This window comes from Coregonus lavaretus, assembly GCF_964263955.1.
Source record: "Coregonus lavaretus genome assembly, chromosome: 30".
Lineage (NCBI taxonomy): Eukaryota > Metazoa > Chordata > Actinopteri > Salmoniformes > Salmonidae > Coregonus > Coregonus lavaretus.
In genome coordinates, this window is record NC_140017.1 from 19,958,372 (window position 1) to 19,979,050 (window position 20,679).

The window sequence follows — 20,679 nt, forward strand, 5'->3', positions numbered from 1 at the left end:
GAAAGATTCTAATTTTTGAATCCGGTGTCGTTTTGCGTGTCAGTTCATAAACACTATGCCATGGGATCGGTACGTCAAAGATCTCTTCCCAACTATTTTGCAATCTATATGGGACGGCTGTCAATCCTTTGGTCCTTAAGTGAAACTGATATACTTTTTTATTTATCACAAAGCCGACAGACAAGTTCCTTACTTTCTCCCCTTCCACTTTCCTCTTCCACTTTTGCGGTAAGGCTGCAATTATTTGGTTGTAATTTTGGGTAGAGCAGACATTTCCATATGTTTTTGTTAGCTGCATGTGCAACATAACATTCTGTCAAAAAATAAAGGTTTTTTGTCAATTAGTATATTTGAATTTAACCACAATATTTGTTGCATTATTTGTTCTGTCGTTTCTGGAGGATTAAATTGAAATTGCAACCAACTTTCTATGGCTTGTTTTAGAAATAGTGATATTTGGGAGATTATTTCCTTTTCAAATAACTGAAAGTGAGAGGTTGTAATCTGAATAAAGGGAAAAGGGCCTTTCTTGAACATTGGGTGAGACAATCTTACTAATTTGCTTGAGAACCAGTTTGGATATAAGTATAACTTTTGTATGACTGAAGCTTTTAGTGATAGGTCTAATGCTTTAATATTTAATAATTTCTGTCCTCCGAATTCATATTCATTATATAAATATGCCCTTTTAATTTTGTCTGGCTTGCCGTTCCAAATAAAATTGAATATTTTTTTCTCATATAATTTAAAAAACTGTTCGCTAGGCGTAGGCAAGACCATAAGCAAATAGGTAAACTGGGAGAATACTAAAGAGTTAATCAGGGTGATTTTTCCACAAATTGACAGGTATTTTCCTTTCCATGGTAGTAAGATCTTATCTATTTTTGCTAACTTTCTATTAAAATGTACTGAAGTGAGATCATTTATTTCCTTTGGGATATGTATTCCGAGTATATCCACATCACCATCAGACCATTTTATTGGTAAACTACATGGTAATGTAAAATTTTTATTTTTTAGTGATCCAATACGTAATATAGTACATTTGTCATAATTTGGTTGTAATCCAGAGAGGTTAGAAAATGTATCTAGATCCTCTATGAGGCTGTGGAGGGATTCTAGTTGTGGATTTAAAAGAAAACATGAATCATCAGCGTACAATGACACCTTTGTTTTTAAGCCCTGTATTTCTAATCCTCTGATATTATTATTGGATCTGATTTTAATAGCTAACATCTCGATGGCCACAATAAATAGATATGCCGATAGTGGACAACCTTGTTTCACTCCTCTTGACAGTTTAAAACTTTCTGAGAAATAGCCATTATTTACTATTTTACACCTAGGGTTACTATACATGGTTTTGACCCATTTTATAAGAGATTCTCCAAAATTGAAATGCTCCAGGCATTTATATATAAACCCCAGTCGAACTTTATCAAATGCCTTTTCGAAGTCTGCTATGAATAGCAGGCCTGGTTTCCCATATTTTCCATAGTGTTCTATTGTTTCCAATACTTGCCTTATATTATCTCCAATGTATCTTCCATGTAAAAAACCTGTCTGATTAGAATGAATAATATCCGACAATACCTTTTTAATTCTATGCGCTATACATTTTGCTAGGATTTTTGTATCACAACACTGAAGTGTAAGGGGCCTCCAATTTTGTAAATGGACTGGATCTTTATATTTTCCACTTGTATCCTGTTTCAGTAATAATGAGATCAGACCTTCTTCTTGAGTGTCAGATAATCTACCATTTACATAGGAGTGGTTAAAACATGCTAATAACGGTCCTCTTAGTATATCAAAAAAGGTTTGGTATACCTCGACTGCTATTGTGTTGATATTGTTACATCACTCTGTCACACCAATTTTATTTACCTTAACCCCTATAGAGCACAAAAAGTCTAACATGCTGCACTACACAGAACAGCACCACACACCGGCAGTGCTGCCACTGAACCGAACAACCTGCTCAGAGCTGGTGTGTGTGTGTGTGTGGTGTGTGGTGTGTGGTGTGTGTGAGTACCGTAAATCCACAAAAGTTCCCACAAGGATAGTAAAACAAGGAATATTCTCCCTCGTGGGGACATTTCCCATGTCCCCACGAGGACAAGGGCTATTTTAAGTTTAGGGGTTAGGTTTAGGGTTTGGGTTAGGGTTACAATTAGTGTTAGGGGTTAGGGTTAGGAGTTAGGGTTAGGTTCAGGGTTAGGGTTAAGGAAAATTTTTAATGGAAATACATTTTAGGTCCCCACAAGGATAGTAAAACATATGGTGTGTGTGTGCGGGTGCGTGCGAGCGTGTGAATATGATACCTACCTTCCCTCATTGATGAGCTCGATGAAGGCGAGGCCGGCATTTTTCTGGATCGAGTTCTGCCACTCCTGAGACAGAAGGAGGAGGAGAAGAGGAGAGGAAGAACGTTGGATAGTTAGTTACTTATACTGGCTCTGTGCCTGTATGTCGCAGACAAAGCCTTCCACAGGGTTGAGTGGGGTTACCTTTTCAAGACGCTGGAGAGATTCAGCTTTGGCAAAAACTTTTTTACTTGGATTAGGATACTATATTCTTCTCTGATAGCTTGTGTGTATACTAACAACTCCTACTTCAAATTCAGAGACAGGGCTGTCTGCTCTCGCCTTTGCTATTCTAACTCAGTCTGTAAACAGTTAAAGACGTAAAAACCCAGAGCTCATTACATTCTAATCAGCGCTACTAGGCGATGGCTATAAAAACATATCAATGGGCTAATTTTCAATAAAAATCATAGGGAGGCAATAAAGTAACAATAACATAGTAATAAAAAAACGATTATGGAACACTTTGCCCTGAAAGCTTCACAAATCAGAAAAATATTTCCAAAACCAAAAAAACATGTACAATAAAAACAGCAATGCTATAAAATGCTACAGGGTCTCTGAGAAACACATGGATCTATCTGCATGGCCAGTCTCCGCTGCAATTCAAATGAACATCGCATATTGAAGTAAGGAAACAAAGAAGGCATTAAGGTCGTTGAATCCTTTCAAAGAGAAGCGCTGGCTATAAAAAGCCGAATCTCTGCCCTGCATGTGTGAGCGTGCCTCCTTTCTTCAGATGCATCCCAAATGGCATGCTATGCCCTACTTTTGAGCAGAGCCCTATGGACCCTAGTCAAAAGTAGTGCACTAAATAAGGAATAGGGTGGCATTTGGGATGAGACCTTCCTCTGTGAACAGATCGGTAAACACAGGAGAGATGTAATTGGGGATGAAACTGTATCCTCAGCCTTAAATACAGCCATTTCCTCCGTTTGCACACTGACAGATGACTGAGGATAGGAGAGCCATCTACTGCAGTGTGGAGCCGGAGCCTAGAGCGGCTGCAGCCCCGGGGCCACGGCACTCCCCACCCTCTCACCATCACCATCACTACCCGGTCTGGGAATGATTAAAAAGCCGTTTGGGAGCGGAGGAGAGAAAGAGCGGAGGAGAGGAGAGGGCCTTGCACTGTGGGAACCTGGGCTCTCTGCTCACTCACTGAGGAGCAAATGGAAGGGAAAACAGAGGAGGCCACAGTTCAAAATAGAAAGAGAAAAAAAGAGAAGGAATATAAAAGGGGAAAAGGTTCCCAGTTTTCAATGCTAGCCAAGTGTCAGGTATAAAACCAACTGAATCTCACGCATAGAAGAGGCTAACAAATGAGATTCTTCATCTCAGAAATGGTAATAAAATCCAGACGGCCTATTGGAACAGAGGGTGATGCTCTTTAGTTATTTGTAGCAGAAGAGTAAGACTGGAAAACAAACATATTGTTTGGGATGTAAGAGTCAAAGGACTTTGGGATTAAAAGTTGTGAATGCAGATTGCCATTGACTAAATAGTGTATGGTAGCATGTTAGTGCCATAGTTGCTGTAGTATGTGACAGACTGGACCAGGCTAGAGAGCACAGTTCCACCTCACATTACGTTACGTTAAGTGAGAGAGACAGTGCTGATATGCTGGGCATCTGATCTCCACATCTCTCTCTCTCTCTGCTACAGTATCCGCTCTACAATAGGCTGTTACTGATTTGGACAGGGCTCATGTTCGGCCAGTCTTCTGAGGATCTGCACGCACCACACTCACGTGACAAAAATAAACACGGAAATCAAAGCAGATGTGTCTCGTGCAGCGCCAGGACAGTGACATCAGGTAGGAGGGGGAAAACTCAGCCTGAACTGATGGGATCTTCTATCTTGTCTAGCTGAGTTACAGTACAGTAAACTCTCTGGTTACCGTTACAGTGGGATGGAGCTTCAGATGTTTACTTCCCCTACTGGTTTTTTCTTCTTCTGCGCAGCAGGGCTCCAAAGGGGCTGTGCTGTGATGGCAGGGATTTCGGGAAAGCCCATTGTTGCCTGTTTGAAGGAAATTAGGCCTGACATGCTTCTCCAGGAGGAAGTAATATGATCCTTCATGTAGATGCAGAGAAACAGAACCCAGAACCTCTGTCTATGGGCTGACCTGCAGAACCTCTGTCTATGGGCTGACCTGCAGAACCTCTGTCTATGGGCAGACCTGTAGAACCTCTGTATATGGGCAGACCTGTAGAACCTCTGTCTATGGGCAGACCTGTAGAACCTCTGGTTATGGGCTGACCTGCAACAGAACCCAGAACATCTAGCTATGGGCTGACCTGCAGCCAGGGGAGGGGTGTGGCTCAGGAGCTCAGATAAGAAAAGCTGACTATCTGTGGTGTCTGGGAGTGTTTCACCTTGGAAAATTATCCTATTGGTTAAGGGGTCCTGAATTTCATAGTTTTAAATTGTTTGTTACACACAAGCCTCTTGTTCCTCTGCAGCCCTCCATACTCCCAGACGTCAGTAGGCGACAGGCAGACAGCAGTATTGTGGCGTCTCAATCCAGGCTGTCAGAGCGAGGCTGTAGTCTTTTATCTGCTCTGCTCTCCACATCTGGACGCTCTCTGTCAGTAAATCTCCCAGGCTCCACTGCAGATCCCCTGTGTGTTTAAGCTGTTACAAGAAACAGAGCTGTTTGACCTTTTCATTCACCAGGCTGTCTGTGAAGACACACAGAGTCTGCTGCCTGTCCAAGCCCCATACAGCCCCAGCCTCAGCCCCAGCCCCATACAGCCTTGTCCTAGCCCCATACAGCCCCAGCCCCATACAGCCTTGTCCTAGCCCCATACAGCCTTGTCCCAGCCCCATACAGCCCTGTCCTAGCCCCATTCAGCCTTGTCCTAGCCCCATACAGCCTTGTCCTAGCCCCATACAGCCTTGTCCTAGCCCCATGCAGCCTTGTCCTAACCCCATGCAGCCTTGTCCCAGCACCATAAAGCCTTGTCCTAGCCCCATACAGCCTTGTACTAGCCCCATACAGACTTGTCTTAACCTCATACAGGAAAGTCACTACTGATGGAATCAGATCAGGAATAACGAGTTCCACTGTGCCCATCCCTGCCAGTGCTGCTGGATAAAGCTGTGGTTCCAACTCAGGCCAAGCAGATTCACTTTCAGCCTCTCTGACTGGTCGATATCTCAGGCTGGGTTTCATTCCAGGAGAACTCTAATGGCAGGAACTATTGGAGCCGCAGTAATACTATCTGTGTCGGGGGTGGGGGGAATATGTGGGGTGGGTGACTGTGTGAGGGGGGGGGGGGGGGGGGGGGAGTACACGGCTCGCTGACACTCCCAGACCTCAGTAAATCCAGGAGCTGGGAAGAGAAGGTAGACATCCCATAGCCACAGTGCTAGGTTAGCCTCCAGAAAGACAGACAGACAGCCAGAAGAGAGTAAGACGAAGGGAACATTCCCTCAGAAACTTCAAAAGAACAGCAGTAACAGCATGATTCACTACTGCAAGGCTCGGGTGGTTGTGTGAGTAGAGAGAGAGGAATGCTCCTTAATCTCATCCCTCTAATAACAAATGCATGGATATGTATGGGAGCTGACGGGCTGACTGGCTCCATACTGCAGGATTGGCCGGCTGCGTCGCTGCAGGGGCTCTGGGCTCTGGACACTGTGCCTCCTACTGCAGCCTCCATCCCTGCAGACTGGATACTCAGAGAGAGAGGCACCACCTAATGCCTTCCTTATGGACTGACTGACTGGCCCTGCAGACAGAAGGTATGTTAACTATCTCCTGTTCTAACTGCTACATTGGGACTATGACCCTTTGAGACATAAGAGGCTTAACCAATTATTTATATATACACTAGATGACTGATAGGGGGCGATGTCTTGGCACTCCCCCTCCATTGTAAAAAGTATTTTGGAAGCTCTAGAAATGCATTTATTAATGTCTTCATTCATTTTTGCCCCATTTTTTATATTTCAGACACCTTAATGCATACTTTTTAATTATATTATGTGAGCTAAACATAAAAATGTAAAATTAAAAATATATTAAAACAATTCCTTAAAGTATACTTTTTTATTGCTAATGTTACTGTCCCCAATACAAAAAAAATTATACTTAAATACATATAATTTTGTCCTTGAAACATTTATTTGAAATACTGTAGAATTCCATTCATTCCTATGGAGGACTGCTCCTACTGGGGAGTGCCAATATGGCCGACCGGTGGCTTCAAAGCCTCTCAATGGCTAATACATAGGATCAGCAATCCAGGGTTTACATACAGTTCCTTCAGAAAGTATTCACACCCCTTTACTTTTTCCACATTTTGTTGTGTTACAGCCTACAAAGATACAGGCGTCCTTCCTTACTCAGTTGCCAGAAGGTAAGGAAACTGCTCAGGGATTTCACCATGAGGCCAATGGTGATTTTAAAACAGTTACAGAGTTTAATAGTTGTGATATGAGAAAACTGAGGATGGATCAACAACATTGTATTTACTCCACAATACTAACCTAAATTACAGAGTGAAAACAAGGAAGCCTGTTTGCAACAAGGAACTTAACTTTTTGTCCTGAATACAAAGCGTTATGTTTGGAGCAAATCAAACACAACACATCACTGAGTACCACTCTTCATATTTTCAAGCATGGTGGTGGCTGCATCATGTTATGGGTATGCTTGTCATCAGCAAGGACTAGGGAGTTTTTTAGGATAAAAAGAAATGGAATACAGCTATAAGCACAGGCAAAATCATAGAGGAAAACCTGGTTCAGTCTGCTTTCCAACAGAAACTGGGAGACAAATTCACCTTTCAGCAGGACAACAACCTAAAACACAAGGCCAAATCTACACTGGAGTTACTTACTAAGTTGACATTGAATGTTCCTGAGTGGCCTAGTTACAATTTTGACTTAAATCGGCTTGAAATCTATGGCAAGACATGAAAATGATACAAAATCAAGAGCTTGAAGAATTTAAAAAAGAATAATGGGCAAATATTGTACCATCCAGGTTTGCAAAGCTCTTCCAGACTTGTCCAAAAAGACTCACAGCTGTAATCGCCGCCAAAGGTGCTTCTACAAAGTATTTGTCATTATGGGGTATTGTGTGTAGATGGGCGAGTAAAAAAAAGATTTAATCCATTTTGTATTCAGGTTATAACACAACAAAATGTGGAATAAGACAAGGGGTATGAATACTTTCTGAAGGCACTGTACACCATTGGGCTTAACTAGAGGAGGTGATCAGTCCCACACAGATTTACATGAGGTGAAGCTGATTCCCTATGAGGACAGAAAGAAGATAAGGGGACAGGGAGGAGATAAGGAGACAGGGAGGAGATAAGGGGACAGGGAGGAGGTAAGGGGAGAGGGAGGAGGTAAGGGGACAGGGAGGAGATAAGGGGAGAGGGAGGAGATAAGGGGAGAGGGAGGAGGTAAGGGGAGAGGGAGGAGGTAAGGGGACAGGGAGGAGATAAGGGGAGAGGGAGGAGGTAAGGGGATAGGGAGGAGATAAGGGGACAGGGAGGAGATAAGGGGACAGGGAGGAGATAAGGGGACAGGGAGGAGGTAAGGGGACAGGGAGGAGATAAGGGGACAGGGAGGAGATAAGGGGACAGGGAGGAGGTAAGGGGACAGGGAGGAGATAAGGGGACAGGGAGGAGGTAAGGGGACAGGGAGGAGATAAGGGGACAGGGAGGAGATAAGGGGACAGGGAGGAGATAAGGGGACAGGGAGGAGGTAAGGGGACAGGGAGGAGGTAAGGGGACAGGGAGGAGATAAGGGGACAGGGAGGAGGTAAGGGGACAGGGAGGAGGTAAGGGGACAGGGAGGAGATAAGGGGACAGGGAGGAGGTAAGGGGACAGGGAGGAGGTAAGGGGACAGGGAGGAGGTAAGGGGACAGGGAGGAGATAAGGGGTCAGGGAGGAGATAAGGGGACAGGGAGGAGGTAAGGGGACAGGGAGGAGATAAGGGGTCAGGGAGGAGATAAGGGGACAGGGAGGAGATAAGGGGACAGGGAGGAGATAAGGGGACAGGGAGGAGATAAGGGGACAGGGAGGAGGTAAGGGGACAGGGAGGAGATAAGGGGACAGGGAGGAGATAAGGGGACAGGGAGGAGGTAAGGGGACAGGGAGGAGATAAGGGGTCAGGGAGGAGATAAGGGGACAGGGAGGAGATAAGGGGACAGGGAGGAGGTAAGGGGACAGGGAGGAGATAAGGGGACAGGGAGGAGATAAGGGGACAGGGAGGAGGTAAGGGGACAGGGAGGAGATAAGGGGTCAGGGAGGAGATAAGGGGACAGGGAGGAGATAAGGGGACAGGGAGGAGATAAGGGGAGAGGGTGGTGGTGAGAACTTATAATGGTATAATCACAGAGGCGTCGTTCCACGAACTGAGTCCCTTTCGGTACTATAACTTGATGGAAAAAAATTACTTTTGATTTCACCTAATTTTAACATTGTCATGAAGAGCACATGTTCAAATTAATAAAAAACATGTTTTACCATCTCAAGAGGTTAAATAAATAAAATACTATAGTTAGTGCCTATTAAGTACAAAATAAAGTAACAGGGTTGACCTTTACAGGGTTGACGACTTCATCTTAAATCAGCCATAAATCCCCTTGTGACAGGGGGAATTGTTGTGTGCAACACGGAGGGGAAATTGAATGCAAGCTTCACATTTTTTTTTAAATTGATAAAACATTTATAGCCTGTCTATCTATGGGTAACAGGGTTGACGTGTTATGCTCGACCCACTCAGTTTTCACCCTGAAAACACCACAAAATGGCCAAATAAAGTAGAACCAGTTTAACCACTACGATTAATGATTACACTATGACTATTAGATGTTCAATGTTTCTTTTGAAAAAAATAGAAATAGTTTTAACATATTAAAGCAAGAGTTCAGTTCATGTCACCGGGTTGACCTTAAAATGAGGGACAGGTTTTTGTTTTTTTCTTAAAATGAATCACTAATCACATTAAATAAATAATAATCTTCAGAAATGACTGTCAAAGCAACAAAATAACTAGGGCTTTACAATGATGATGAAAACTTGGAGACATTTTGGGGTTCAGTGGGTTAAAATCTTGCTAGAAATCACAGAGGGAATTTTGGCACAGATTTATTGAGTTTTCAATGTGGTCTATATTAAAAGGGCACTTCATTTAACATAACAGGCTTTTAAAATGGAATATTGGTGCACAATCTCTACTTCAAAAGGGATGCAAAAGGGACTCATTTCGTGGAACGACCCAGAGACCTGGAGCTGGAAGCAGCCTCATCTTTATAGTCCATCACAGGGAGGAGAGGAGAGATTTGGAGGCAAGAAGGAGACAAAAAAGAAGGCGGAAGAGATAGAGACGAGAGAAGGGAGGGAGTGGGGGGAAGAGAGGGATGTGTGAGGAGGAAGGAAGAAGCAGAGAGGGAGAGAAAAGGAGGGAGATGTGAGGAGAAAGAGAGAATCTCACCTGAGAGCAGAGCAGCATGACTAGTTCCACTACAGAGGTGCTGGACTTCATACACACCAGACCTGGCGGGGCAGACAGGACAGGGCAGGACGGGACAGAGGGTTAGAAGCAGAGTTGTCATACAACACACAGGACAGTCTTACTTGGCTCAACAGTTCCTAGTGCCTTCATATACAGTTGAAGTCGGAAGTTTACATACATTTAGGTTGGAGTCATTAAAACTCGGTTTTCAACCACTCCACAAATGTCTTGTTAACAAACTATAGTTTTGGCAAGTCGGTTAGGACATCTACTTTGTGCATGACACAAGTAATTTTTCCAACAATTGTTTACAGACAGATTATGTCACTTATAATTCACTGTATCACAATTCTAGTGGGTCAGAAGTTTACATACACTAAGTTGACTGTGCCTTTAAACAGCTTGGAAAATTCCGGAAAATGATGTCATGGCTTTAGAAGCTTCTGATAGGCAAATTTACATAATTTGAGTCAATTGGAGGTGTACCTGAGGATGTATTTCAAGGCCTACCTTCAAACGCAGTGCCTCTTTGCTTGACATCATGGGAAAATTAAATGAAATCAGCCAAGACCTCAGAAAAAAAATTGTAGACCTCCACAGGTCTGGTTCATCCTTGGGAGCAATTTCCAAACACCTGAAGGTACCATGTTCATCTGTACAAACAATAGTACGCAAGTATAAACACCATGGGACCACGCAGCTGTCATACCACTCAGGAAGGAGACGCATTCTGTCTCCTAGAGATGAACGTACTTTGGTGCGAAAAGTGCAAATCAATCCCAGAACAACAGCAAAGGACCTTGTGAAGATGCTGGAGGAAACAGGTACAAAAGTATCTATATCCACAGTAAAACGAGTCCTATATCGACATAACCTGAAAGGCCGCTCAGCAAGGAAGAAGCCACTGCTCCAAAACCTCCATAAAAAAGGCAACTGCACATGGGGACAAAGATCGTACTTTTTGGAGAAATGTCCTCTGGTCTGATGAAACAAAAATAGAACTGTTTGGCCATAATGACCATCGTTATGTTTGGAGGAAAAAGGGGAAGGCTTGCAAGCCGAAGAACACCATCCCAACCGTGAAGCACAGGGGTGGCAGCATCATGCTGTGGGGGTGCTTTGCTGCAGGAGGGACTGGTGCACTAAACAAAATAGATGGCATCATGATGAAGGAAAATTATGTGGATATATTGAAGCAACATCTCAAGACATCAGTCCGGAAGTTAAAGCTTGGTCTCAAATGGGTCTTCCAAATGGACAATGACCCCAAGCATACTTCCAAAGTTGTGGCAAAATGGCTTAAGGACAACAAAGTCAAGGTATTGGAGTGGCCATCACAAAGCCCTGACCTCAATCCTATAGAAAATGTGTGGGCAGAACTGAAAAAGCATATGCGAGCAAGGAGACCTACAAACCTGACTCAGTTACACCAGCTCTGTCAGGAGGAATGGGCCAAAATTCACCCAACTTATTGTGGGAAGCTTGTGGAAGGCTACCTGAAACGTTTGACCCAAGTTAAACAATTTAAAGGCAATGCTACCAAATACTAATTGAGTGTATGTAAACTTCTGACCCACTGGGAATGTGATGAAAGAAATAAAAGCTGAAATAAATCATTCTCTCTAGTATTATTCTGACATTTCACATTCTTAAAAATAAAGTGATGATCTAACTGACGGAATTTATACTAGGATTAAATGTCAGGAATTGTGAAAAACTGAGTTTAAATGTATTTGGCTAAGGTGTATGTAAACTTCCGACTTCAACTGTAAGTCACTACAAAACCTCTCCAATGACATGTGGGAGGGGCTAACATTGTAGTCATTACCAGAGAAGAAGACACTCTGGAGGAATCATTATGAGCTGGTGGGGCCAGGGCCCATTGGCATGGTTACATGAAGACGTCAGTCAGTGTGATTGACAGCACGAGTCAACAACCAGGGATGAGATGTCAACATGTTGATAAACACAGAGACAGACCATCTCAGGGATGTCAAACATCTCTTCTGTTTTACCGTTGATGCAAAGAAAGAGCTTGCCAGGATTGGAAACAGTAAATTACCTTACATGTTACAATAATACAAAAATATAGCTGCCTGCAAACCACTGAGATAGAGACAAAGTGTGTGTTCCAAATGGCACCCTATTTCCTCTATATTGGATTAATTTTGACAAGAGCCCTATGGGCTTTGATCAAAAGAAGTGCACTACATAGAAAATAGGGTGCTATTTTGGATGGAGACAATGTGGACTATTATATAATGTGAAGAGTGTGAATCTTCCTCCTGTTCTTGAACAGCACTGACATGGTCTGAGACTCTGAGACTGTTGTAAACAGGGGATGTGACCCTCTCTAGTTCACAGACAGCTACAGATGACCTATTACACACACACACAGGCACACGGACACACACACACACACACACACAGCTACAGTCTACCACGGCTGACCTCTTGTTCCTGCAATGACAAGTTCTCCCATCACTCAGCTCTCTCTGACACAGGGGGTCAGGTGGTAGGGTGACCCTGGCCCCTAGTGACCCCGGCCGTATTCTGGTATGCTGGCCTAATGACCATGGACCCTGGCCATACGCTGGTACACAAACTAAATGTGTTCTATTCAAACATGCCCCTCTGACCAGGTCTCTCCTGTGAGCAGGGCAGGGTTAAATCACTGGGGTGAATGTGAAATTGTGGAGCAGTGTGCTGACGGGCTGGGCAGGGAGAGGGGGGGGGGTTCATAGAGAGAGGGGGAGGCAGGGAAAGGAGAGGCAGAGAGAGGGGAGGTAGGGGAGGAAGGGGGAAGGAGAGGAGAGGCAGAGAGAGGAGAGTTAGGGGAGGAAAGGGTAAGGAGAGGAGAGGCAGAGAGAGGAGAGGCCATCACAACGACAGCTCTGTTCGCCCAGGGGCCTCCCTACCAACTCCAAGTGCATCATGGGCCAGGGGCCAGGCCAGGGTGGCTGGACATGATTATCACACTGACAACATGTCTAGAGAGGGGGAGAGGAGGGGTGAGGAGGAGGGGAGATGGGGGTGGGTGAGGGGGCACTCGGGGCGCGACCCCGGGTAATTAGAGTGATGGATGGCTGGTAATTGCTACTAAATGGAGAGACTTTCCACCAGGGCCCTGATTCAGCCTGGGAGAAAAAACAGCCTCTGTTCCTTGGTAAAGGTCTGGGCAAAGCATCTCAAAGTAGGACTGATCCCATCTCTTGTAATATGGGATGCTTTATGAATACTGGCTCTGTTGTGTTTGTGAAGTGTGTTGTGTTTGCCTGGTCTGTACACGGTCCGCGCTCAGTGGTCAGGTTTGTGTGTATCTGTCAGCTTGGCCAGCGTTCTGACAGACGGACAGACAGGCTGAGTGAAGGGATCAGACAACATTCACACCTGTCAACTCTCCATTAATTGTTAATCCTGTGTGTGTGTGTGTGTGTGTGTATGTGTGTGTGTGTGTGTGTGTGTGTGTGTGTGTGTGTGTGTGTGTGTGTGTGTGCGTGGTAGCCCTGTCTGAGCTACATTACTAGGCATCCAGCAGTGACACAGCAGCCAGTGGACATAAGGAGGGCCAGGAGAGGACAGACAGACTGAGGGATGGACGGAGGGAGGGACTCCACACACAGTTGGAGGAGTAACAAGAGAGACTCTACACAGCACCTGTACCTTCTATGAGCAGCTCCTGGCCATGGCTTCCCAACAGGGTCCTAGAGAGGAACGGTGCAAAGTCCACAAAGATCTCCCTAAGGAGTGGGGCCACCTTCTCCAGCGCACGCTCCAACTTAGTAGTGATACTGTAGGAGAGAACAGAACAGGGAAATACAGAGAGAGAGGGGGTTGAGAGAGAGGGAGGTGAAAGAGAGCGAGGGAGAGAGAGAGGATGTCAGAGAGGAGAGGAAGAGATAGAGGAGAGAGGAGAAAGACAACAGTAAACAGTTGAGTATAAGGTTGGGTAGGGTTGTGTGGTGAGCAGAGCAGAGTAGAGCCCTCCACCTGGGTTAGTACATGAGAGTTAGAACATCCCTTCACACACAGCAGAACACTGCGTCTAGGGCTCTAAATAAATAAATAATAACATAATTGGTAGTACAGTACTGGTGCTCCTAATTTAGAAAATAGATCAAAATTCTTCGGTGAACTGTTGGAATCATAGAAATACAATGATTATTCTAATTATATTGTTGGTGTTGTTTGGCATGACAACAAATGAAAAAAACAGGTAGGAGTTATGACAGGGTAGGAACCAAAGTGTTGGTCAGTGTTTCCCAGGCGACCCTAATCCTATTTGAATAGATGTTGCATTTAGACAAAGATTTTAGAATAGGCTATCTGTTTCAGCACATGCCATTGCACAAACAACATGCTGATCTACACCACCACTGGTAGCAACCTGTATTAGAGCTAACGTTTGCTTTGCCCTAGCTAGTTCATTTAGCTAAATGGCATTAAGCTAGCCAGCTAGCTAGTTAGCGATTAGCATTAATGATTAACATTATTTTAAGCACATGCCAGCTTCCTTAGACTAACTAACTCACATTTTGCTGAGAGCAATATACACAAACTAATAGTTTAATAGAGAAAACATAGATTCATATTAAGAAGCAAAGTGGAAAGCAGCATCTCTCAATTTTGGAAGAATATGTTGAGTGCATGAATTGACAGCATGCTGAGAGAATAAACAGGAGGAACTGTGTGTGACCCAGCAACTGCATGGAAGCAAGCAGCAGCGGGAGGCAGCCTGTCTTGTTTGAGCAGTGTAGAGATGAGTGTTGCGGCTAAATATTGTTAGGCATTGCATTTTTTTGAGGATTTTATTTTTAGTCTAAATGGTGCTCCCAACATAAAACTCCAGGGCATATGCAGCCAAATTGGTCACAGTTTAGAGCCCTGACTGTGTCTAGCAGAGTTCTTCAGGAGTCCACCCGAACCCAAATACCCGAGACCCGACCCGGGACCTGAGCGGGTCCAAAATGTAAAGTTTTCCCTCGGGTCTGGGTCGGGACCCGAGAAGACTATCTATCTACAACCTGGGAAGGAGGGGGCATGCAACCATACAGGAAGCATCTAAAAGCAGAGAGATACTACCTTGAGCCTGTAGCCTGTCCACTAGTATAGAAACATACATACATACAGACAGACAGACAGACAGACAGACAGACAGACAGACAGACAGACAGACAGACAGACAGACAGACAGACAGACAGACAGACAGACAGACAGACAGACAGACAGACAGACAGACAGACAGACAGACAGACAGACAGACAGACAGACAGACAGACAGACAGACAGACAGACAGAAAAAGAGTGAGAGAGGGAGAGAGAGTGAGAGAGAGAGAGAGAGAGAGAGTGAGAGTGAGAGTGAGAGTGAGAGTGAGAGTGAGAGTGAGAGAGAGAGAGAGAGAGAGAGAGAGAGAGAGAGAGAGAGAGAGAGAGAGAGAGAGAGAGGCTTGGCCCAGAAGGGACTAGAAGCAAAGTGCCTTCTGCCCCTTGGCCTCCTGGGAAGAATACAAAGGTGAAGGGATGAGTGCATCAGTGAGACCTGTGTGAGCAATGTTAAACAGTGCTTGCCTATGACACTGGCCTGCACCTCTGGAGGCCATCTCTGTCTCTGTGTGGCCCCGTGGCAGGGACCAACTAAAGACTCTCAGATCCTCGTCCACCTCACAGAGCAACGCACTGAAATACACAGAGATTGCAGCAGTCATTATGACTGTGTCCCAAATGGCACCCTATTCCCTTTATAGTGCACTACTTTTGACCAGAGCCCATATGTCTATTGTCTACCCAACAAGTTACATGTGAGTCTGACTGGACTGAAATGAGAGTTCAGTATGATCACACACACGTCTGCAACCAGGTGAGAGACACACACACACACACAGCTCTGCAACTCGCCACTTCCATCATTGACTCCACGGTTACAGTAAGTGATGTTGGTTACTGCTGCCATGGCAACTGATTTGCAATTCCTTTAGAGGGGGGCAGAAGGGAGAGAGAGCGAGAGTGTGTGTGTGAGTGTGTGTCTGTGCTTGTGTGTATGTGTTGAGGCTGTGGGACTGGGAGACAGAGAGAGAGGTACTCAGGCTCTCTGCAGCACTAGAGATGTCTGTCACAAACCATTACAGGAGGTGGGGACGAGGAGTCAAGGTCACAACAGCCTCCACACACACCTTAACACACACTGTTTTCTCTGAATTACCATTCACACAACACCACAGGCAGCGGTTACATGCTGATAGAGAAAGACATGCACTGTTCTGTGGCTCCAGGTGATATATGGTGAATATATCTGTTGCACTGAAATGCATAATCTGCCTACTACACACACACACAGTACTGTCACACCCTGACCCTACCTCATGTTCTCCACTGTGTCTTCAGGCATGGGCGCCACTGGCTGGACAGCAGGCAGGTTCTTACTGGTGGCCCCATTGACGAAGGATGAGGAAGAAGTGGAGGAAGAGGAGGCTGAGTCTGTAGCTCCTGCAGGGAACAAACACACCAACCTACGTCACACTGAGAGAAGTATGTGAGCAGAAGTATACAACTATATTATGTAACCAAGTATTCAACTATACAACTCAGCGTACTACTTTTATATCTAAGTATAGAAATATACAGTATACAAATCCATTATATACCCACGTATACAACTATACAGTACAGCGTACAACTCAATTATATACCCAACTATAGAAATACACAGTATACAACTGCATTATACAGTTACAACTATACAGTACAGCATGCACTATACAGTATACAACTATATTATATACCCAAGTATAAAAATATACAGTATACACCTCCATTATATGCCCAAGTATAGAAATATACAGTATACAATTCCATTATATACCCAAGTATACAACTATACAGTATACAACTATGCTGCATACCATCTACCCATGGTCTGTTTCAGTTACAGGGCCGACCTATAGGAATGACATCCGCCTTGGACCATTGTATGTATATGAATGTCTAATGTCCAATTCACTATAATTGGTTGTTCAAACGCAGTGCATTGTACTGTAGCTACATCTGTTGCATTTCTTGTAAATATCAATAGTTATCATCACTCAGTCCAATATTGGGTTACATGTTTAATATGATACGATTAAGATGTTTTCCATCCATCATCATTCCAGGTATCACATGCATGTCATTGAGTTCATGGGTCACGTTGACATAGAACATCTACAGAACAGAACAGAACTGGTGAAATAATGGGGTCTGAGGGAAGGAGGGAGAGAAGGAGGGAGGGAGAAAAAGAGAGAGAGAGGGTGAGGGGGGTAAAGAGGGGTGAGAGAGAAGGAGGGAGGGAGGGGGAGAGAGAGTGGGAGAAAGAGGGGGTGAGAGAGAAGGGGGGAGGGGGAGAGAGAGAGTGAGAAAGAGGGAGGGGAGTGACAGAGAAGGAGGGAGGAAGGTAGGGACAGAAGGTTATAGATGGAAAAGTGGGAGAGAAAGAGAGAGAATGGGAAGGAGGGGAGAGAGGAGAGCCCCTGGGTTTAGCTGAAAGCACACTGACTGAGGGGATAGGAACATTTAATAGGTGTTGCAGCTCTAATGGTCTCTGTATTAAGTGGCTTCTTTCGAAGGCCTGCTGCATCATGGGACCCTGTGCTCAACAGCACGGAGCAGGGCCTCAGGGGAGATGACAGTCAAATGGAACCCTTTTCCCTATTTAGTGCACTACTTTTGTCCAGGACCCATAGGCCCTACTCCTATATTCCCTACAGTAGTGCACTACGTATGGAATAGGGTGCCATTTAGGACGCACTCTACACTACAACTACCTCTACTACTACACTACAACTACCTCTACTCCTACACTACAACTACCTCTACTACTACACTACAACTACCTCTACTCCTACACTACAACTACCTCTACTACTACACTACAACTACCTCTACTCCTACACTACAACTACCTCTACTACTACACTACAACTACCTCTACTCCTACACTACAACTACCACTACACTACAACTACCACTACACTACAACTACAACTACCACTAAACTACAACTACCAATACCACTACCACTACCACTACAACTACCACTACACTACAACTATCACTACCACTACAACTACCACTACACTACAACTATCACTACACTACAACTATCACTACACTACAACTACCACTACACTACAACTACCACTACACTACACTACAACTACCACTACAACTACCACTACACTACAACTACCACTACACTACACTACAACTACCACTACACTACACTACAACTACCACTACACTACAACTACCACTCCGCGTTGCGTCGTGCTTAAGAACAGCCCTTAGCCGTGGTATATTGGCCATATATCACACCTCCTTGGGCCTTATTGCTTAAGTATAGCAAGCCTGGCCCTGTCAGTAGATAGAACAGTAGAGAGTGCCCTCTGGTGCTCAGTATGAGTTTCTACACTCAAATCAAATCAAATCAAATTTTATTGGTCACATGCGCCGAATACAACAGGTGCAGACATTACAGTGAAATGCTTACTTACAGCCCTTAACCAACAGTGCATTTATTTTAAACAAAAAAAGTAAGAATAAAACAACAACAAAAAAGTGTTGAGAAAAAAAAAAAGAGCAGAAGTAAAAAATAAAGTGACAGTAGGGAGGCTATATATACAATAGAATAAAGTGACAGTAGGGAGGCTATATATACAGGGGGGTACCGTTGCATAGTCAATGTGCGGGGGCACCGGCCAGTTGAGGCAGTTGAGGCAATATGTACATGTGGGTAGAGTTAAAGTGACTATGCATAAATACTTAACAGAGTAGCAGCAGCGTAAAAAGGATGGGGTGGGGGGGCAGTGCAAATAGTCCGGGTAGCCATGATTAGCTGTTCAGGAGTCTTATGGCTTGGGGGTAGAAGCTGTTGAGAAGTCTTTTGGACCTAGACTCCACCATTAAACCTCAGTCTTCCAGCCGAGCAACAAATTGGATCTGTCCCAAATGGCACCCTATTCTTTATATAGTGCACCACTTTTGACCAGATCCCTATGGGCCTTGGTTAAAAGTAGAGCACTACATAGGGAGCCATTTGGGACACAGATTCTGCTCCTATTCCTGGACCGGCTTCAAAGGACACATTCCAGACCCACTGGGTTATTAAGATCTGCAGTAATTACTCAAATTAAATACTAACGAACTCCAACGAGCAACAGTTCCCTGGAAATAAACCACATTACCGGCCAAACACATTAGTAGAGTATTATTAGTAACCTCTTGGGTCTGAGACCCTGTGTACCATCCTTCAGAGGGCTTGTATGTCAGGCTGAATCTTAAATCAACCGCTATCCCTTTACCCCTACCCCCTATCCCCTAGCCCCTACCCCTAGCCCCTACCCTTTACTCACTAGCCCCTAGGCACCTCATATAGACAAGACAGGATCAGATAGGTGTAAGCAATAATATTGGTATGGTAGTAATAGCTCCCCATTACTCAGCTACTGTAGGTTAGGTGGAATTGTCACTAATATTACTCATACCTACCCACTCCTTTCAAGTATACACAAGTGGCTAGGTGTTAGGGGCTAGGGCATAGGGGTTGATGTGGGATACACTAGAAGCATTAGTCCCAAATTGCACCCTATTCCCTACATTTGACCAGGGCCCATGGGTGTAGGCCTACCGGTGGTGTTGATCATGCTCTTGGTGGTGTTGGAGGATGCAGCAAAGATGTTGGGGGTGGAGCCTGTTGCCAGGCTGCTGGAGGATGCGTGTCCAACCGTGTTCACAGCCAGACTGCCTGGTGGAGGCTTCTTCACTGGGACCACCACACTCCTATAGAGAGAGAGAGAGAGACACACACACACACACACACACACACACACACACAGCAGCTAAGTGTAGCTAATGACCGAACCAAGCATCAGTAATGCTCCCATTAAGTTATTAAGAGAAACATTAAATACAGTACATGGAAATAGAAAGACTGTTCTATGTGTGAAGACACTTCTGGTTACCCCTTTAGATTTATAGACACTAGAACACATCACGAGGAAGGAAGGCAGTAAATGCTGCCAGCAGGGTGCGCATCCCAAATGGCACTCTATTCCCTATATAGTGCACTACTTTTGACAAGAGCCCTGGACAAAAGTAGTGCACTATCTAGGGAATAGGGTGCCATTTGGGACGGAGCCAGGGTCTTTAGCCGACTAAACTTGTGACCTTCCCATGGTCCACTTAGAGAGCACAAAGCATACATTCAGACCACTGGGATATACTGCAGTTATTTATTTACTTCTGATGAACAGCATGACACACACACACACACGCGAACACACACACACACACACACACACACACACACACACACACACACACACACACACACACACACACAGGGCCATGTCATTATGCTGCATATTACAATATCTGAGATATGCATCTGCTGTGAAGAGTACTGATGGTGAAAGCATAATTTATTCAATACATCTGTGTACTGCTGCTTTGGTCTAGACTAGAGATCTCATTGACAGCAGCACATCAAATCAAATCAAACTTTATTTGCCACATGCGCCGAAAACAACAGGTGTAGACCTTACCGTGAATGCTTACTTACAAGCCCTTAACCAACAATGCAGTTCAAGAAAGAGTTAAGAAAATATTTACCAAATAAACTAAAGTAAAAAAAAAAAAAAAAAGTAACACAATAAAATAACAATAACGAGGCTATATACAGGGGGTACCGGTATCGAGTCAATGTGCAGGGGTACAGGTTAGTCGAGGTAATTTGTACATGTAGGTAGGGGTAAAGTGACTATACATAGATAATAGACAGCGAGTAGCAGCAGTGTAAAAAC

General features: G+C 44.5%; 1 protein-coding gene across 1 annotated transcript in view; it reads right to left on the reverse strand.

Moving 5' to 3' along the window:
- The window catches only part of LOC311106151 (neurobeachin-like), a gene marked incomplete at both ends in the record, with an annotated part of 290,049 nt that overhangs the window by 142,980 nt on the left and 126,390 nt on the right, over positions 1-20,679 (reverse strand). Inside the window, 6 exons of the mRNA XM_084148480.1 lie at positions 2,329-2,393; positions 9,826-9,887; positions 13,510-13,637; positions 15,416-15,523; positions 16,204-16,330; positions 19,506-19,657. Of these exons, the coding sequence (XP_084004606.1) occupies positions 2,329-2,393; positions 9,826-9,887; positions 13,510-13,637; positions 15,416-15,523; positions 16,204-16,330; positions 19,506-19,657 (642 nt within the window). The remainder of the gene's footprint in view (positions 1-2,328; positions 2,394-9,825; positions 9,888-13,509; positions 13,638-15,415; positions 15,524-16,203; positions 16,331-19,505; positions 19,658-20,679) is intronic.